The sequence below is a fragment of the Cetorhinus maximus genome, chromosome 6, assembly GCF_964194155.1.
Source record: "Cetorhinus maximus chromosome 6, sCetMax3.hap1.1, whole genome shotgun sequence".
Taxonomy (NCBI): domain Eukaryota; kingdom Metazoa; phylum Chordata; class Chondrichthyes; order Lamniformes; family Cetorhinidae; genus Cetorhinus; species Cetorhinus maximus.
Window position 1 is genome coordinate 96,994,686 of NC_135884.1, and position 15,035 is coordinate 97,009,720.

General features: G+C 46.5%; 1 protein-coding gene across 2 annotated transcripts in view; it reads left to right on the forward strand.

The window, feature by feature from the left end:
• cpne2 (copine II) overlaps positions 1 to 15,035 on the forward strand; it is a 269,036-nt gene that overhangs the window by 28,155 nt on the left and 225,846 nt on the right. For both annotated transcript variants that reach the window (XM_078544157.1, XM_078544158.1), the window contains exons 3-5: positions 6,533 to 6,712; positions 6,809 to 6,883; positions 8,844 to 8,915. In XM_078544157.1, the coding sequence (XP_078400283.1) occupies positions 6,533 to 6,712; positions 6,809 to 6,883; positions 8,844 to 8,915 (327 nt within the window). The remainder of the gene's footprint in view (positions 1 to 6,532; positions 6,713 to 6,808; positions 6,884 to 8,843; positions 8,916 to 15,035) is intronic.

Genomic DNA, 15,035 nt, shown 5'->3' on the forward strand with positions numbered 1-15,035 from the left:
ACACTCAATTTGGGTTCTGCCAGGGTCTCTCAGCTTCTGGCCTCATTACAGCCTTGGGTCAAACATGGACAAGAGAGCTGAACTTCAGAGGTGAGGTGAGAGTGACTGCTCTAGACATCGAGGCAGCATTTGACCAAGTGTGGCATCAAGGAGCCCTAGCAAAACTGGAATCAATGGGAATCAGGGGGAAAACTCTCTCTCTGATTGAGTCATTCCTAGCACAAAGGAAAATGATTATGGTTGTTAAAAGTCAATCATCTCAGTTCCAGGATATCACTGCAGGAGTTCCTCAGGGTAGTGTCCTCAACCCAACCATCTTCAACTGCTTTATCAATGACCGTTCTTCCATCATAAGGTCAGAAGTGGGTATGTTCGCTGATGATTGCACAATGTTTAGCACCATTTGCGACTCCTCAGATACTGAAGCAGTCCATGTCCAAATGCAGCAAGACCTGGACAATATCCAGGCTTGGGCTGACAAGTGGCAAGTAACATTCACACCACACAAGTGTCAGGCAGTGACCATCTCCACCAAGAGAGAATCTAACCATCGCCCCTTGACTTCCAATGGCATTACCATCACTGGAACCCCCACTATCAACATCCTGGGGGTTACCATTGACCAGAAACTGAACTGGACTAGCCATATAAATGCTGTGGCTACAAGAGCAGGTCAGAGGCTAGGAATCCTGCGGCAAGTAACTCACCTCCTGACTCCCCAAAGCTTGTCCACTATCTACAAGGCACAAGTCAGGAGTGTAATGGAATACCCTCCACTTGCCTAAATGAGTGCAGCTCCAACAACACTCAAGAAGCTTGACACCATCCAGGACAAAGCAGCCTGTTTGATTGGTATCCCTGCCACAAACATTCACTCCCTCTACCACCAATGAACGGCGGCAACAGTGTGTACCATCTACAAGATGCACTGCAGGAATTCACCAAGGCTGCTTAGGCAGCACCTTCTACCATCACTACCATCTAGAAGGACACATGAGAACACCACCACTTGGAAGTTCCCCTCCAAGCCACTCACCATCCTGACTTGGAAATATACTGCTGTTCCTTAACTTTCGCTGGGTCAAAATCCTGGGACTCCCTCCATAACAGCACTGTGGGTGCATCTCCACCACATGGATTGCAGCTTCAAGAAGGCAGCTCACCACCACCTTCTCAAGGGCAAGTAGGGACGGGCAATAAATGCTGACCCAGCCAGTGACACACACATCCTGTAAATGAAAAAAAATTAGTGATTCAAGGGGCAAGAAAGTGAAGCTCAGAGGATGACAGTTTTAGGGGAAAGCAGAGCAATTGGGCGACTGGGCAAGTTGTACAAACTCCTTGTGAAAGGTGACCATGCGCAGTCACTGGTGGAAGTGGTCATAGCCCCTTGCAATGTCTTTATTAACGTGTGGACCAGCATCCATTATGGTTCAAACTAACAGCACAGCCTTGCAGTGTGGGTTAGGGAATGATGAGCTGAGAGCACAGCATACAGTTCAGTGGCCGAAGCTGTCACCAACTGGAGTGGGGCGGAGGCGGGTGGCGTTTCGGACAGCCAATGAAAGCACTACACACTGGTCATTCAAGTTGTGGCCAGCACAGTCCTGCATGAATAAAGGGGCCTTCAGACTGAACCAACACCTATACTAACCCACTCGTCTGTCTCTTTGATCCTGCAGGAGGAGAACATCAGGATCATGGAGCCTGGTGATTTAGCGGTATGCCTCATGGCTTACAGAGACCAGAGAAGAAGAAGAAGAGCGCAGTGGAGGCAAAGGGAGGAGCACCTCCCTCAAGATGAAGGGGTGGCAGGGCCTGCTGCGCACACAGCTGAAGATCCACAGCGAGCCATCGCTCGTAGGCACCTCGCCAGACCGAGGGTCTATAGATGGCGTCTGTCATTCCTGCAGACGACTGAGAACCAGTGTCACCGAAGACGGTGCATGTCTAGGGAACTGGTTGGTCACATCTGCCACCTGCTGCAGAATTTGGCGCCACGGTTACATGGAGGGCATCCACTGCCAGTGACCGTGAAAGTGACTGCTTTGCTCAATTTTTACACCAGTGGCTTCTTCCAGGGCTCCATAGGTGACTTGCGTGGGATCTCGCAAGTCTCCGTGCTCAAGTGTATCCAGGAGGTCACGGACGCCATCTTCATGAAGGCGCAAAACTATGTCCATTTTGCCCTGGATCAGGAAAGCCAGGAAACAAGAGCGCTGGGATTTGCACAGATCTCTGGTTTTCCACAGGTGCAGGGTGCCATTGACTGCACTCACGTGGCGCTTAGATCTCCGTAGCAACAAGCAGTCAACTAAGTCACCTACAAGGCCTTCCACTCGCTGAATGTGCAGCTGGTGTGCGACCACCACACAGACATCCTACAGGTCTGTGCACAATACCCAGGGAGTGTCCATGACGCCTATATATTTAGCAGGTCTCAGATCCCTGACGTCTTCCAGGGTCCAGACAAGCTGCAGGGTTGGCTCCTCATGGACAAGTGCCACCCACAGAGGACGTGGCTGATGATGACCGAGTGGTGGCCTCAGACTGCAGCAGAGCGACGGTATAACAAGGCTCATGCCACAACCCGGACGATGGCGGAGCAAATGCTAAGCATTTAGAAAATGAAGTTCTGGTGCCTTGACAGGTCCAGTGGAGCACTGCAAACATTCCGCAGAGGGTGTCGCGCATCATCATCGCTTGCTGCACGCTCCACAACGTGGTGCTGCGAAGGGGGCAGGACCTTACTGAGGAGGAGAAGGAGGAGCTGCCGATCGGAGGACGTCGAAGGGCATGACGATGATGAGGTCCTCGAAGGTGAGGATGCTGGCAATGAGGCTATTGCACTGGCATTCTGTGAACGTTGACTCCTGTGTGGCTAATGGTAACGCACATACCCTCAGTGCTCAGGCTCATATCATGGAGATGCAGCGGTGGCCCTAATAGTCACTAGATTCCAAGAAGTTGATGGCAACACGCAGTGAGGTCACTCCTTAGATCGTCACATACCTCTGCGAATGTCTGACTCCTGTCTGGTTCGGGACAGCTTGCTTGCACTCTGTGATCAGGGTCATATCATAGAGACACAGCGTGAAACTTTAAATACACCTGATCCTTTGTCAGACCTCAGCAACTGACCCCTTCAGGAGCACACCATCACTGATCACAGATGCTGAAGGGATGGGTGGGCCAGCCCCAACTAAAAGGTGCTGAGAGCACACAGAGAGAATGCTGGAACTCTGTGATGCCTGCCCATGACATTCTGGCAGCAATAACAAGCACCATCAATCTGGGTGGATGGCCCTGGGGTGTGCAGCTGCTGATCCTCCTCCCTATAGGTGCCCGTCGGTCCCTGGCCAACCCCTTGAGGGTGAGCTTGAGATTACCTGCCCCCATCTTGCAGTGACACTGTTAGAGGCCAACTATGGCATTAGCAATGGAGTGCAGCTCATGCAGCAGTGCAGGACTGATGTCCTGAACCAAGGTCTCCTTGGCAGCTGCCATCCTGCCAATGTTGACCTTGGTGCATTGGCATGCCGGTGCTATCACCTCAGACTGAAGGTGGACGAACTCCTCCATCGTGCTTTGCAATCTGAGGAATGCAGCGGACATCCCTTCCTGATTTTCCCGAGATTGCCTTTGTAGCTCCAGCAACTGAGGTATGACTGAATCCAGGGTCTCCTCATCTGATTTGGACTCAGCAGATTTCTGACCTCCAGCAGTCCTCCGAGTGCCAGGAACCTGGGAAGTCCCTGCTGTCGCCTGCTGTGGATCAGACAGTGTGATATGCTCACCAGATTGTGACCCCGAGGCTACTCTAGAACTAGGTCCCACCGAGGTGTGTGGCTCTGCGCTAGTGGAGGGTGTGGATGAGCGCTATGATGGGTCTTCAATTAGGGTGTCATCAGATTCCTCTTCCGAGGTGTCTTCAAGACTTGAGTTGAGGACCTGGCTCGTGGACCCCCTGGACTGCGGCCAGCTGATAAAACGTCCTTTTTCCCACCCGCTACCACACTTAGTGTAATTCTGGGATGATTCCGTCCTTGGTCAAAGAAATAAGATTTAAGGAGAGTCATAAAGGAATAGAGGGATGTGGAAAGACAGAGCGACTTAGGAAGGGAATTCCAGGGATTGTGGCCTGGGCAAATAATGGCCCAGGTGGGGAGAGGGAGGGGCAGATGCACAAGAGTCAGAATAAGAGTTTGACGGAAGGGGGTTGTAGGGTTAGAGGAGGTTGCAGAGATGGGGAGGGGCAAGGCCATAAATTGATTTAAACATGAGTATGAAAAATTTAAATTTGAGGTGTTTAGGAACTTGGAGCCAAATGAAGAAAGAGACAATGGTTTGGAGTTTGTTATGAGTCCCTAAATGATGTGTCAGCATTGACAATATTGACTCAGGTTCCTTGAAAAAAAACTGGGTTCTGTATTGGTGCAAGTCCATGTGGAAGGGGAGAGGAATATATTAAAAAATGCACATAACACATGGTACAAAGAAAATGTAGAGAAATCGACACTAGCCAAGAGCTGAGAATGCTTATCTATCCCATGTAAAGGCATTTGTTGTGTAATCCTTGAATGCTCCCAAGAGCTGAGGAACTTAACTGCTAAGCAATGTTTATATTGTGTTGAAGTGCCAATTTGGCTCCTAAAACTTGTATCCTGCACTTCAGTTGGGCCATGGACAAGCATAGGTGGGAAACACAGAGATTTAGGACGAATAAGAGGGGCCCTGCCAGAGATACATAGGATCCTAAATAGAATGCAACAGTTATTTCTGAAATAAAAGCAAAATACTGCGGATGCTGTAAATCTGAAACAAAAACAGAAAACGTTGGAAAAACTCAGCGGGTCTGGCCGCATTTGTGGAGAGAGAAACAGAATTAATGTTTCGAGTCCGTATGACCCTTCTTCAGAGCTGAACAGAAGTGGAAATGTGATGAAATTTATACTGTTAAAAGGGGGTGGGGCAGGTGGAGGTGGATGGAAGGCCAGCGATAGGTGGGAACAAAGCAGGGATTGACAAAGATGTCATGAACTAAAGGACAAAGGGAATGTTAATGGTAGTGGTTAGTGCTAAAAAAGGTGCTGATAGTGGCATAAAGGTAAGAAAGCAGAATGTCATAATAGCAGAATAAGGGTAACATTGTGTGAAAGAACAACATGGAATAAGTAACAGATGGCCATGTAGGGGATAGGGTGGTGTGGAGGGGGCAGTGGTGGGGGTAAAAAAGGATAGAAAATGGGATAGAAGGGGGATAAAAAAAAGGGGATAAAACCACAGATAAATGAATGGAAATAAAATAAAAATGGATAAAAAATAAATGTAGAGAGAAAGGGATTTTAAAAAGGGGGTGAGGATGGAGGAGACAGTTCATGATCTGAAGTTGTTGAGTCAATGTTAAGTCCAGAAGGCTGTAAAGTGCCTAATCAGAAGATGAGATGCTGATCCTCCAGTTTGCGTTGGGCTTCACTGGAACATTGCAGCAAGCCAAGGACAGACATGTGGGCATGAGAGCAGGATGGTGTGTTGAAATGGCAAGTGACCAGAAGGTCTGGGTCATGCTTGCGGACAGACCGAAGGTGTTCCACAAAGTCTGCATTTGGTCTCCCCAATGTAGAGGAGACCACATTGGGAGCAGCGGATGCAGCAGACCAAATTGAAGCAGGTGCAAGTGAAATGCTGCTTCACCTGAAACGAGCGTTTGGGCCCTTGGACGGTGAGGAGAGAGGAGGAAAAGTGGCAGGTGTTGCACCTTCTGTGATTGTATAGGAAGGTGCCATGGGAAGGGGATGAGGTGTTGGGGGTGATGGAGGAGTGGGCCAGGGTGTCCCGGAGGGAATGGTCCCTACGGAATGCCGATGGGGGTGGGGGGCTGAGGGGAAGATGTATTTGGTGGCATCATGCTGGAGTTGGCGGAAATGGCAGAGGATGATCCTTTGAATGCGGAGGCTGGTGGAGTGATAAGTGAGGACAAGCAGGACCCTTTCATGGTTCTGGGAGGGAGAGGAAGGTGTGAGGGCAGAGGCGCGGGAGATGGGTCGAACACCGCTGAGGGCCCTGTCAACCACAGTGGTGGGGGGGAACCTCGGTTAAGGAAGAAGGAAGACTAATTCTGAAGACTAAGCAGTATAAAGCAGGGCAGCAGGATAAGGTGACTACACACTGGTAAAAGGCAAAATGAACACTGTTTTAAGGAAACACTTCTTCGTACAGATTGATCTGTACCTCAATTGGTCTTCAGGGTAGTAGAGGCAACCCATCGCCAGCCACCCACACCCACCCACCCCCCACACTCCGGATTCATGCAAAAGTCAGGTATTGTGATGTCTTTGTTGAAGGTTGAGGTAGATGGACTAAATAGCCTCCCCACATCTCTATCTCCTGGAACACAAAAGTTAACCTTGGCATGTCATCCAACATGTTCGCCAGTGTTTATCAAGAAATAAATGTCCAGCATAAGATTACTTCTGTTCTATAACATGAATGAAATGAAACCTTTCCTATTGTATATGTTCTCCTCTGACAGATTGGCCGAACAGAAACAGCCATGAACAACCTAAACCCAGTATTTGCCAAGAAATTTGTGGTAGACTATCATTTTGAAGAAGTACAGAAACTGAAATTTGCCTTGTTTGACCAGGACAAATCCAGTAAACAGCTTTATGAACACGACTTTCTTGGAGAATTTTCATGTACTCTAGGAGTGGTAGGTCTGACTTTTCACATGATCTTGAGTTATTCCAAAGCAGCACCAGTCTTCATTACTTACCCATTAAAAGTAAACTTTTGATTAATGACGCAGATCGTTTCAAGTAAGAAGATGACACGGCCACTTATTCTGACCAATGGGAAACCTGCTGGAAAAGGAACAATAATGGTACAGTTAAAATTAATATTGACCATCATTATTATAACAAAATAAACTCATAAACCAAGTTGTACAAAGAATACAAACTTGGTGAAGAAAACAGGCCAAGTAGATTGACCATTCTGACCTGATCTATTGTGTTGAGATTTTAACCCAGTGAATTAGTATGTGGAGTCGGGCGGGGGAGGGGGTTAATGCGGGGAAGAAATATAGTCAGGGACACCAGAGTGTCTTTATATAGCTGATCTGAGTGTGCTTAAAACACAAGTGTCCAAATGAACCTTTGAATTGTACACCTGGGCCCAGATTTTTGCCATGACAGAGAGCCTCTCTATCGTGGTGAAAATAGCGGAAGTGCCCAAAAATTGTAAGTTCCGCCTCTAAACATGGCAATTCCCATTTTCATGGGTGTGGGAATGGGGGTGGGGCACGTTTCACACACATGCACTTTACAGAGGCAGCTGGCCATTTAAATCATCAGCTGCCTCCACTCAAGTGGGATTTTGGTAGCCTCTGACTGTGAAGCCCGAAGTGTGCAGATTAGACCTGGTAAGAGCAGGCTGAACTTTGTGAATTTGTTTGGATTGCTAGGGTATCCTTTGGAGAGGTAAGGTACCCCTTTGGATATGATCCTGGGACACCTTTGGTGGAGGTTGGGTGCCTTTTGGTGGAGGTTAGGTGGCCTTTGGAATTGTTAAAAGTAGGTGTAATTGTGCATAAAAACTGCATAAGATCATTACTGTCAAGCTGTCAACAGACCTGTCAAAATCAGCTGTCAGAAGTGTCAGAAGCACTGGTCAAAGCAAGCTATCAAGCTGTCAAGGCATTTAAAAGTCCTGCTCTTTAAATGTTTGAAAACAGAATCTGGAATGTTTAAAAAAAAATGATTACTTGCTATTTCATTTTGTCTGTTGACATAAGCCTGAGGGCTTCCATTACTGGATTAGTGCTTTATGACTGATTTTACAACTGTCCGTTATCACAATAGGGTTCCTACCATTTCACAGTTTGATTGACAGCTACAAGTGGTTATAGATTCTTTAATATGGGATAAATTCCAATTCTTGTTATAAGGGACTGTACACTTGAATGAAACTTTGCTGTCATAAGGCTTTATTTAGTTGAAGGAATGTAAATGCAGTAAATGGGTTTCTATGAATGAGAGTGTTTTTCTCAATATAATGAAGTTAGCAATGGACACTTAGAACTTTATTTTATCTCATCTCTGCATGGGTCCTGAGGTCTGCCCATGGTGGATACTAGATGAGTTGGCATGGTAGGTGTAAGGGCAAATGGTGGTGGGTGGAGGGGCATGGGTTGGCATGAGTTGACACTCAGTTGGCATAGGGGCTCCAAAGGGTCATGGAGGCGTGAGTGGAGGGGCATAGGCTGGCATAGAGGTTATAAAGAGCTATAGGGGGTGGTTAGGGCAGAGCTTGGCATGGAGTCATTAGGGGCTATAGGAGCTGTTTGGGGGGCATGCCTTGGCATGAGGGGCATGAGGGACCATGGGGGGGTAGGTGGGAGCATGAGGTGGCATGGGTTGGCATGGGGAGTGTGTGAGGGGTGAGGGCTGGAGTGGTGTTTCATATTTTATGCTTTTTTTTTACATTTTGGACACAGCTCCCCAAGGCAGGCCTTCCACCCCGCTTTCCTCTGCACCCGGCACCCTCCTCAGTTCTTTCTGGATTGCCTTCTAATCCAGTCCGCTCCCTCCCGGCAGCTATTTTTAAAGGTTGGGTCCGTGGAGTTGGGAATTCCCCCGTCTCTGCGCACTCAACCCGGGAGCAGAAATCAGGGTCCTGGTCTTCATTCTCACTCCTCCACAAGTGTGTTTTATGAGTTCTGAGGTATGAGTTCTATGGGATTATAATGTCATCCACCTGGTGTACAGCAAATGTGTTGGTAGGCAACTGACTGAATAAATTTACAAAATGAAATGTTAATACTTCTTCTCCTGCCTTTACAGATAAGTGCCCAAGAAATATCAGATAATAGAGTAATCACCCTCAGCATGGCTGGAAGAAAGCTGGACAAAAAGGTAAGCCTAAACCTATGATATGATTTATAATGTGCAAGCATATAAATGTCTAAAACCACTCCATTATATTTCTGTCAAATTAAAATGTTCCACTGTAACATTCCTATGAAACTTGGACAAAGGTTCAATCAGATTTTTTTGTTGTTTACTATAATGTTTTCAAATATCCTCCTCTAGCTCCTGCATAACTTTATGGTGATCTCCATGAAATGGTTGAGAATTGCACAGCAAATAAATATCCCCTTAATTATCTGATTTGTAATTGTGGCCTCAACCAGTTATGGGTTGTGGAGATATCCATCCAGGATCTGGAACATCCAGAGTAAGAATGGACCTGGGCCAGATAGACTGGAATGAAAGATTGGCAGGAAAAACTGTAGCTGAACAATGGGCTACCTTCAAAAAAGAATTGGTTCGGGCACAGGTATATTCCATCGAAAGAGAAAGGTAGGGCAAACAAATCCAGAGCTCCCTGGATGAAAAAGGAGATAGAAATTAAGATAAAGAAGAAAAACTGTGCTTATGACAGGTGTCAGGTAGAAAATACAGTTGAGAACCAAGAGGAATACAGAAGGCTCAGAGTGGAGGTGAAAAGCATATAAGAGAAGCGAAGAGGGATTATGAGAAAAGACTGGCAGCCAACATAACGAGGAATCCCAAAGTCTTCTATAGGTATATAAATAGTAAAAGGAGGAGTAGGGCTGATTAGGGACCTAAAAGGGAATTTACACATGGAAGGGGCCATGGCTGAGGTATTAAATGAATACTTTGCATCCGTCTTTACCAAGGAGGTAGACCCTACCCAGGCCATGGTGACAGATGAAGAAACCCTGTCACTAGAAGGTTTCAAAATTGATAAGGAGGAAGTGTTGAATAGACTGTCAGTACTTCAAGTTGACAAGGCACCGGGACTGGACGAGATGCATCCAAGAATATTGAAGGAAGTGAGAGTAGAAATTGCAGGGGCACTGCCCATAATCTTTCAGTCTTCCCTAGACTCAGTGGTGGTGCCAGAGGACTGGAGAATTGCAAACATTATACCCTTGTTCAAAAAAGGTTGTAAGGATAAACCCAGCAATTACAGACCACTTCAGTGGTAGGCAAGATTCTAGAAACAATTATTCGGGATAGATTTAGTAGTCACATGGAAAAATATGGGTTGATAAGGAAGAGCCAGCACGGATTTCTAAAGGGGAAATTGTGTTTAACTAACTTGCTGTAGTTCTTTGAAGAGATAACAGAAAAGGTCAATGAGGGTAATGCTGTTGATGTGTACATGGACTTTCAAAAGGCATTTGATACAATGCCACACAACAGACTTGTGAGAAAAGTTATTGCTCATGGAATAAAAGGGACAGTAGCAACGTGGAGACAAAATTGGCTGAAAAATAGGAAGCAGACAGTAATGGTCAATGGATATTTTTTGGGCTGGAGGAAGGTTTGTAGTGGAGTTCCCTGGGGGTCGGTATTGGGACCCTTGCTTTTCCTGATATATATTAATGATCTAGATCTTGGTGTGCAGGGAACAATTTCAAAGTTTGCAGACGATACAAAGCTTGGGAGTGTTGTGAACTGCAAGGAGGATGGTGTGGAGCTTCAAGAGATCTTAGCCAAGTCGGTGGAGTTGGCAGATAGTTGGCAAATGAAATTCAATGCGGAGATGTGTGAGGTGATGCATTTTGGTAGGAAGAACATGGACAGACAATATAAAATAAGGGGTGAAATTTTGAAGTGGGTACAGGAGTAGAAAGACCTGGGTATATATGTGCATAGATCATTGAAGATGGCAGGACAGGTGGAGAGAACAGTTAATAAAGCATATAGTATCCTGGGCTTTATTAATAGGGGCATAAAGCACATAAGCAGGGAGGTTATGCTGAATTTATATAAGGCATTCGTTAGACCTCAGCTGGAGTATTGTGTACAGTTCATGTGAACACATTGGAGAGAATTCAGAAGAGATTTACAAGAATGGTTCCAGGGCTGAGAAACTTCAGCTATGAGGATAGATTGGAGAGGTTGGGACTGTTCTCCTTGGAGAGAAGAAGGCTAAGAGGGGATTTGATAGAAACGTTCAAAATCATGAGGTGGCTGGACAGAGTAGATCGGGAGAAACTGTTCCTGCTCATAAAATGATCAAAAAGGAGAGGGCACAGATTTAAAGTGATTTGCAAAAGAAGCAAACGTGATGTGAGAAAAAACTTTTTCACACAATGAGTGGTTAGGGTCTGGAATACACTGCCTGGAAATGTGGTGGAGGCAGGTTCAATTGAGGCATTCAAGATGGCATTAGTTGATTATTTGAATAGAAATAACGTGCAGGGGTACGGGGAAAAGGCAGAGTAATGGCACTAGGTCATAATGCTCATTTGGAGAGCCAGTGCAGACACGATGGACCGAATGGCCTCCTTCTGTGCTGTTAAAATTCTGTGATTCTGTGGTTCTGTAATTTATAATAATAATCTGCATAGAAGGGAAAGGATTGCTGAGTACTGCTGTTGCGTAACTTCTCAGCATATCTTCATGCAGAATGATTCACAGTGCCGGTAACCTTCAACAAAATGCAACAGCTTTTAAAGTGTCCTTCTATTAATTGTTCTTCTCAAGGTGAAGAATAAACTTCTGGGGAATGAAACATTTTCCCACCTTGGGCATCTATGCCAGCATCAAATACTCCCAGGTCAGGTATAGCACTGACCAAATGTAGAGTGAATCTCCTGCATTTGGCACTAATGTATCTTTTCACAGTGACTTCAGGGAATTCTCCACATCCCCACACCTTAACGTGTCACACTGCACATGTAGACTTTGGCAAGCCCTGACACCAAATCTCCTGAGGACCTTCATTTTGTGGGCCAGTGACCATCAGGGACAGGATTCCAATTGCTGAAACAAATTGTGACAGGCAGCAGAGACTTTCAATTCATCTATTTGGGCTGTATTTAACTCCAAGTCTTAAGGGAAGGACAGTTTTTCATAGAATATATGGCACAGGAACAGGCCATTCAGCCCAAACAGTCCTTGCTGGTGTTTACGCTCCACTTGAGCCTTCTCCCATCTTTCCTCATCTTGTAACCTCTAACTCATCTTTCCCCTATCATTGTAACCCTCTGTTCCCTTCTCCCTTGGAGCTTCCTCTTTAATGCATCTATACTATTTGTTTCAAATACTCCCTGTGGTAGAGAGTGCAACATTTTCACCACTCTTTGAGTGAAGAAGGTTCTTCTGAATTTCCTATTGGATCTCATGTTGACTATCTTATATTGGTGGCTTCTAATTGTGATCTTTCCCACAAGAGAAAACATTTTCTCTGTGTTAGGTCAGCCCTCAGCCTTTTATTTTCGAGAGAAAAGAGTTGCAGCCTATCAACCTGATCTGTATACCCAGGCATTCCTCGTAGCATCTTTGTGCATCTTTTCTGCACCCTCTCCAGTGTCTCTATATCCTTTTTATAATATGGTAACTAGGACTGCACACAGTACTCTTATGTGTGGTTTAACTATGGTTCAATGCAGGTTTAGCATAACTTCACTCCTTTTCAACCTTATCCTTCTAGAAATAAAGCCTAGTGCTCTTTTTTTTATGGTCTTGCTAAACTGTGGCTCAACATTTGGTGATTGATGTATTTCTACTCACTGGTCCCTTTGTTCCTCTACCCCGCCTACACTTGCACCTTCCAACTAATGTGTACTAAATCACTGCATCAACTGGTCTTCAAACTAAGTAGGTGTAAATTTGGGGAGATAGTGACATAGTGGTATTGTCACTAGACTAGAAATCTATGAGACTCAGGCTGATGTTCTGGGGATGTGGGTTCAAATCCCATTCTCTGGTAGAATTTAAAGATCAGTTAGTAAATCTGGAATATTAAGCTAGTCTCAATAATGGTGACCGTGAAACTGTCATTGGTTGGTGTAAAAACTCATCTGGTTTGTTAATGCCCTTTAGGGATAGAAATTTGTCATCCTTACCTGGTTAGGCCTAATTATGACTCCAGATCCACAGTAATACGAAGTACCGGCTGGTCACTTTAACCCCTCCCCTGGATTTTGCCACAAAAATCCACAGAGTGCTCGAGTGCTCGTTGATTTCTTCTGGGACAAAAGGCTACACTGGGTCGCTGTCGAGGTTCTAAGTCTCCCACTTAGGGAGGGCGGTCAGGCGCTGGTGTGCCTATGCACTCAGGTGGCGACTTTCCGCCTTCAGACCTGCAGCGATACCTTGACGTCGAGCCCCCTCCGAGATGGTGTGCCCTGGTGACATATTCCTTCCGCCAGGTGCACGGCCTGAATTATGACGTGCAGCTCCTGTTTGTGGACTGGAGGGACCTTTGTGGCTCCTTGCATGCATTGCCCGTCTTTTACCAGGACCTGATCAAAGTCTCAAACATGGTTGTCTCGCGACGCAGCTCTCCGATATCAGGAGTAGCGGCTATCGTCAGAGAACCGCTGCTCAGGAATTCGCCCCTCCGTCCTTTTCAGTGGCAGGCGGAGAGGAGAGCTGTGGCTGTCGGGGTGACCAGGATCGGGAACATGCTGGCTGGTGGAGGAGCGGGTTGGATGCTACCACAGGAGTTGGAGCATCATGCGTCCGTGGACATCCGGCTTGCAGCCAATGCCATTCAAGACCTTAGGACAGTCGTACTCAGCCGCGGTGTCATACTGGGTCTTGAGGTGGCGCAGATGAGTGGTGGACTTCTGTCTGAGCGTACCCCTGTTCAGACTTAATTTCACATTGGCCCCAAGCCCCGAACCCTCCTTTGGGAGCCGGTGCCCTGCAACCTGAATCGCCTCGCGGAAATGCCCTCCGTGGCCTTTAGCACGGCGCAGAAGGGCTTCCTGTATGGGCTGCTGCTGCTGCACACCCTTCACTTCCTTGTCCTCGCCCGCTGCCCAGACTTGTTGCCGTCCGGTGGTAGCGGTCCCCATTGGAGGGCCCTCTATGGGGCTGTCTTCCCACTTTCCACCGGGGACCTGGGTGGAGGATTTTGCACGCAGCAGTCCCATACAACCGTAGGTTGTGTCGGTTCACGGACTCCCTAGATACCTCCGTCTTTTGTGGCCTTGTTGAGACGGCAGACGTCCATGTTAATTGTTGTAGGCTGCACCCCCTTTTCAGTTATTTAGAAAATCTTTACTATTGTTTTGTTTGCACTTCAGTCCCACGCTCCTGATCTATGGCACCCGGTGTGGACGGGGGCCAGGAGGGAGGAGGACTTCCTTGCGAACCTGCTCCTGGGCCTGGCCAAGTTGGCCATTAACAGGTCCAGGCAGCGGGCAATCTGCCCCTCTTCCGTAGCTATGTTCGCAGCCGGATGTCCCTGGAGAGGGAGCATGTGGTGTCTGCTGGCACTGTCGAGGCCTTCCATGCTTGGTGGGCACCGCGGGGACTGGGGACGTTTTATTGACCCTGTTAATCACATTTTGGTTCAGTGTTTGCAAGTTTCCTTTAAATTTTGCCTTTGTTGTTGCAGTTTCCCTTTAAGGGGCTAGCTTTTACTTTGTCCCTAATTTTGTTAATTTAGCTTACTTGGTCGGCTCAAAAGAGTTACCCCGCCTACACTCGTACCTTCCAAATAATGTGTACTAAATCACTGCATCAACTGGATTTCAAACTAAGTAAGAGTAAATTTGGGGAGGTGTTGGCATAGTGGTAATGTCACTAGCCTAGAAATCTATGCGACTCTGGGGATGTGGATTCAAATCCCATTCCCTGGTGGAATTTAAAATTCAATTAGTAAATCTGGAATATTAAGCTAGTCTCAGTAATGGTGACCATGAAACTGTCATTGGTTGTTGTAAAAACCCATCTGGTTTGCCAATGCCCTTTAGGGATGGAAATCTGCCATCCTTACCTGGTCTGGCCTAATTATGACTCCAGATCCAGTAATATGGCTGACTCTTAACTGCCTTCTGAAATGGTTTAGCAAGGCACTCAGTTCAAGGGCTATTAGCAATGGGCAACAAATGCTGGCCTTGTCAGTGACACCCATATCCCATGAAAGAATAAATTAGTAATCTCAATATTGCCGATTTATCAGATTTTATGGATGTGTGCGAATTTGTTTAGAAAGAAATATCAGAATAAGCTTTATACTGACTGGAAATGTTTTATTAACTA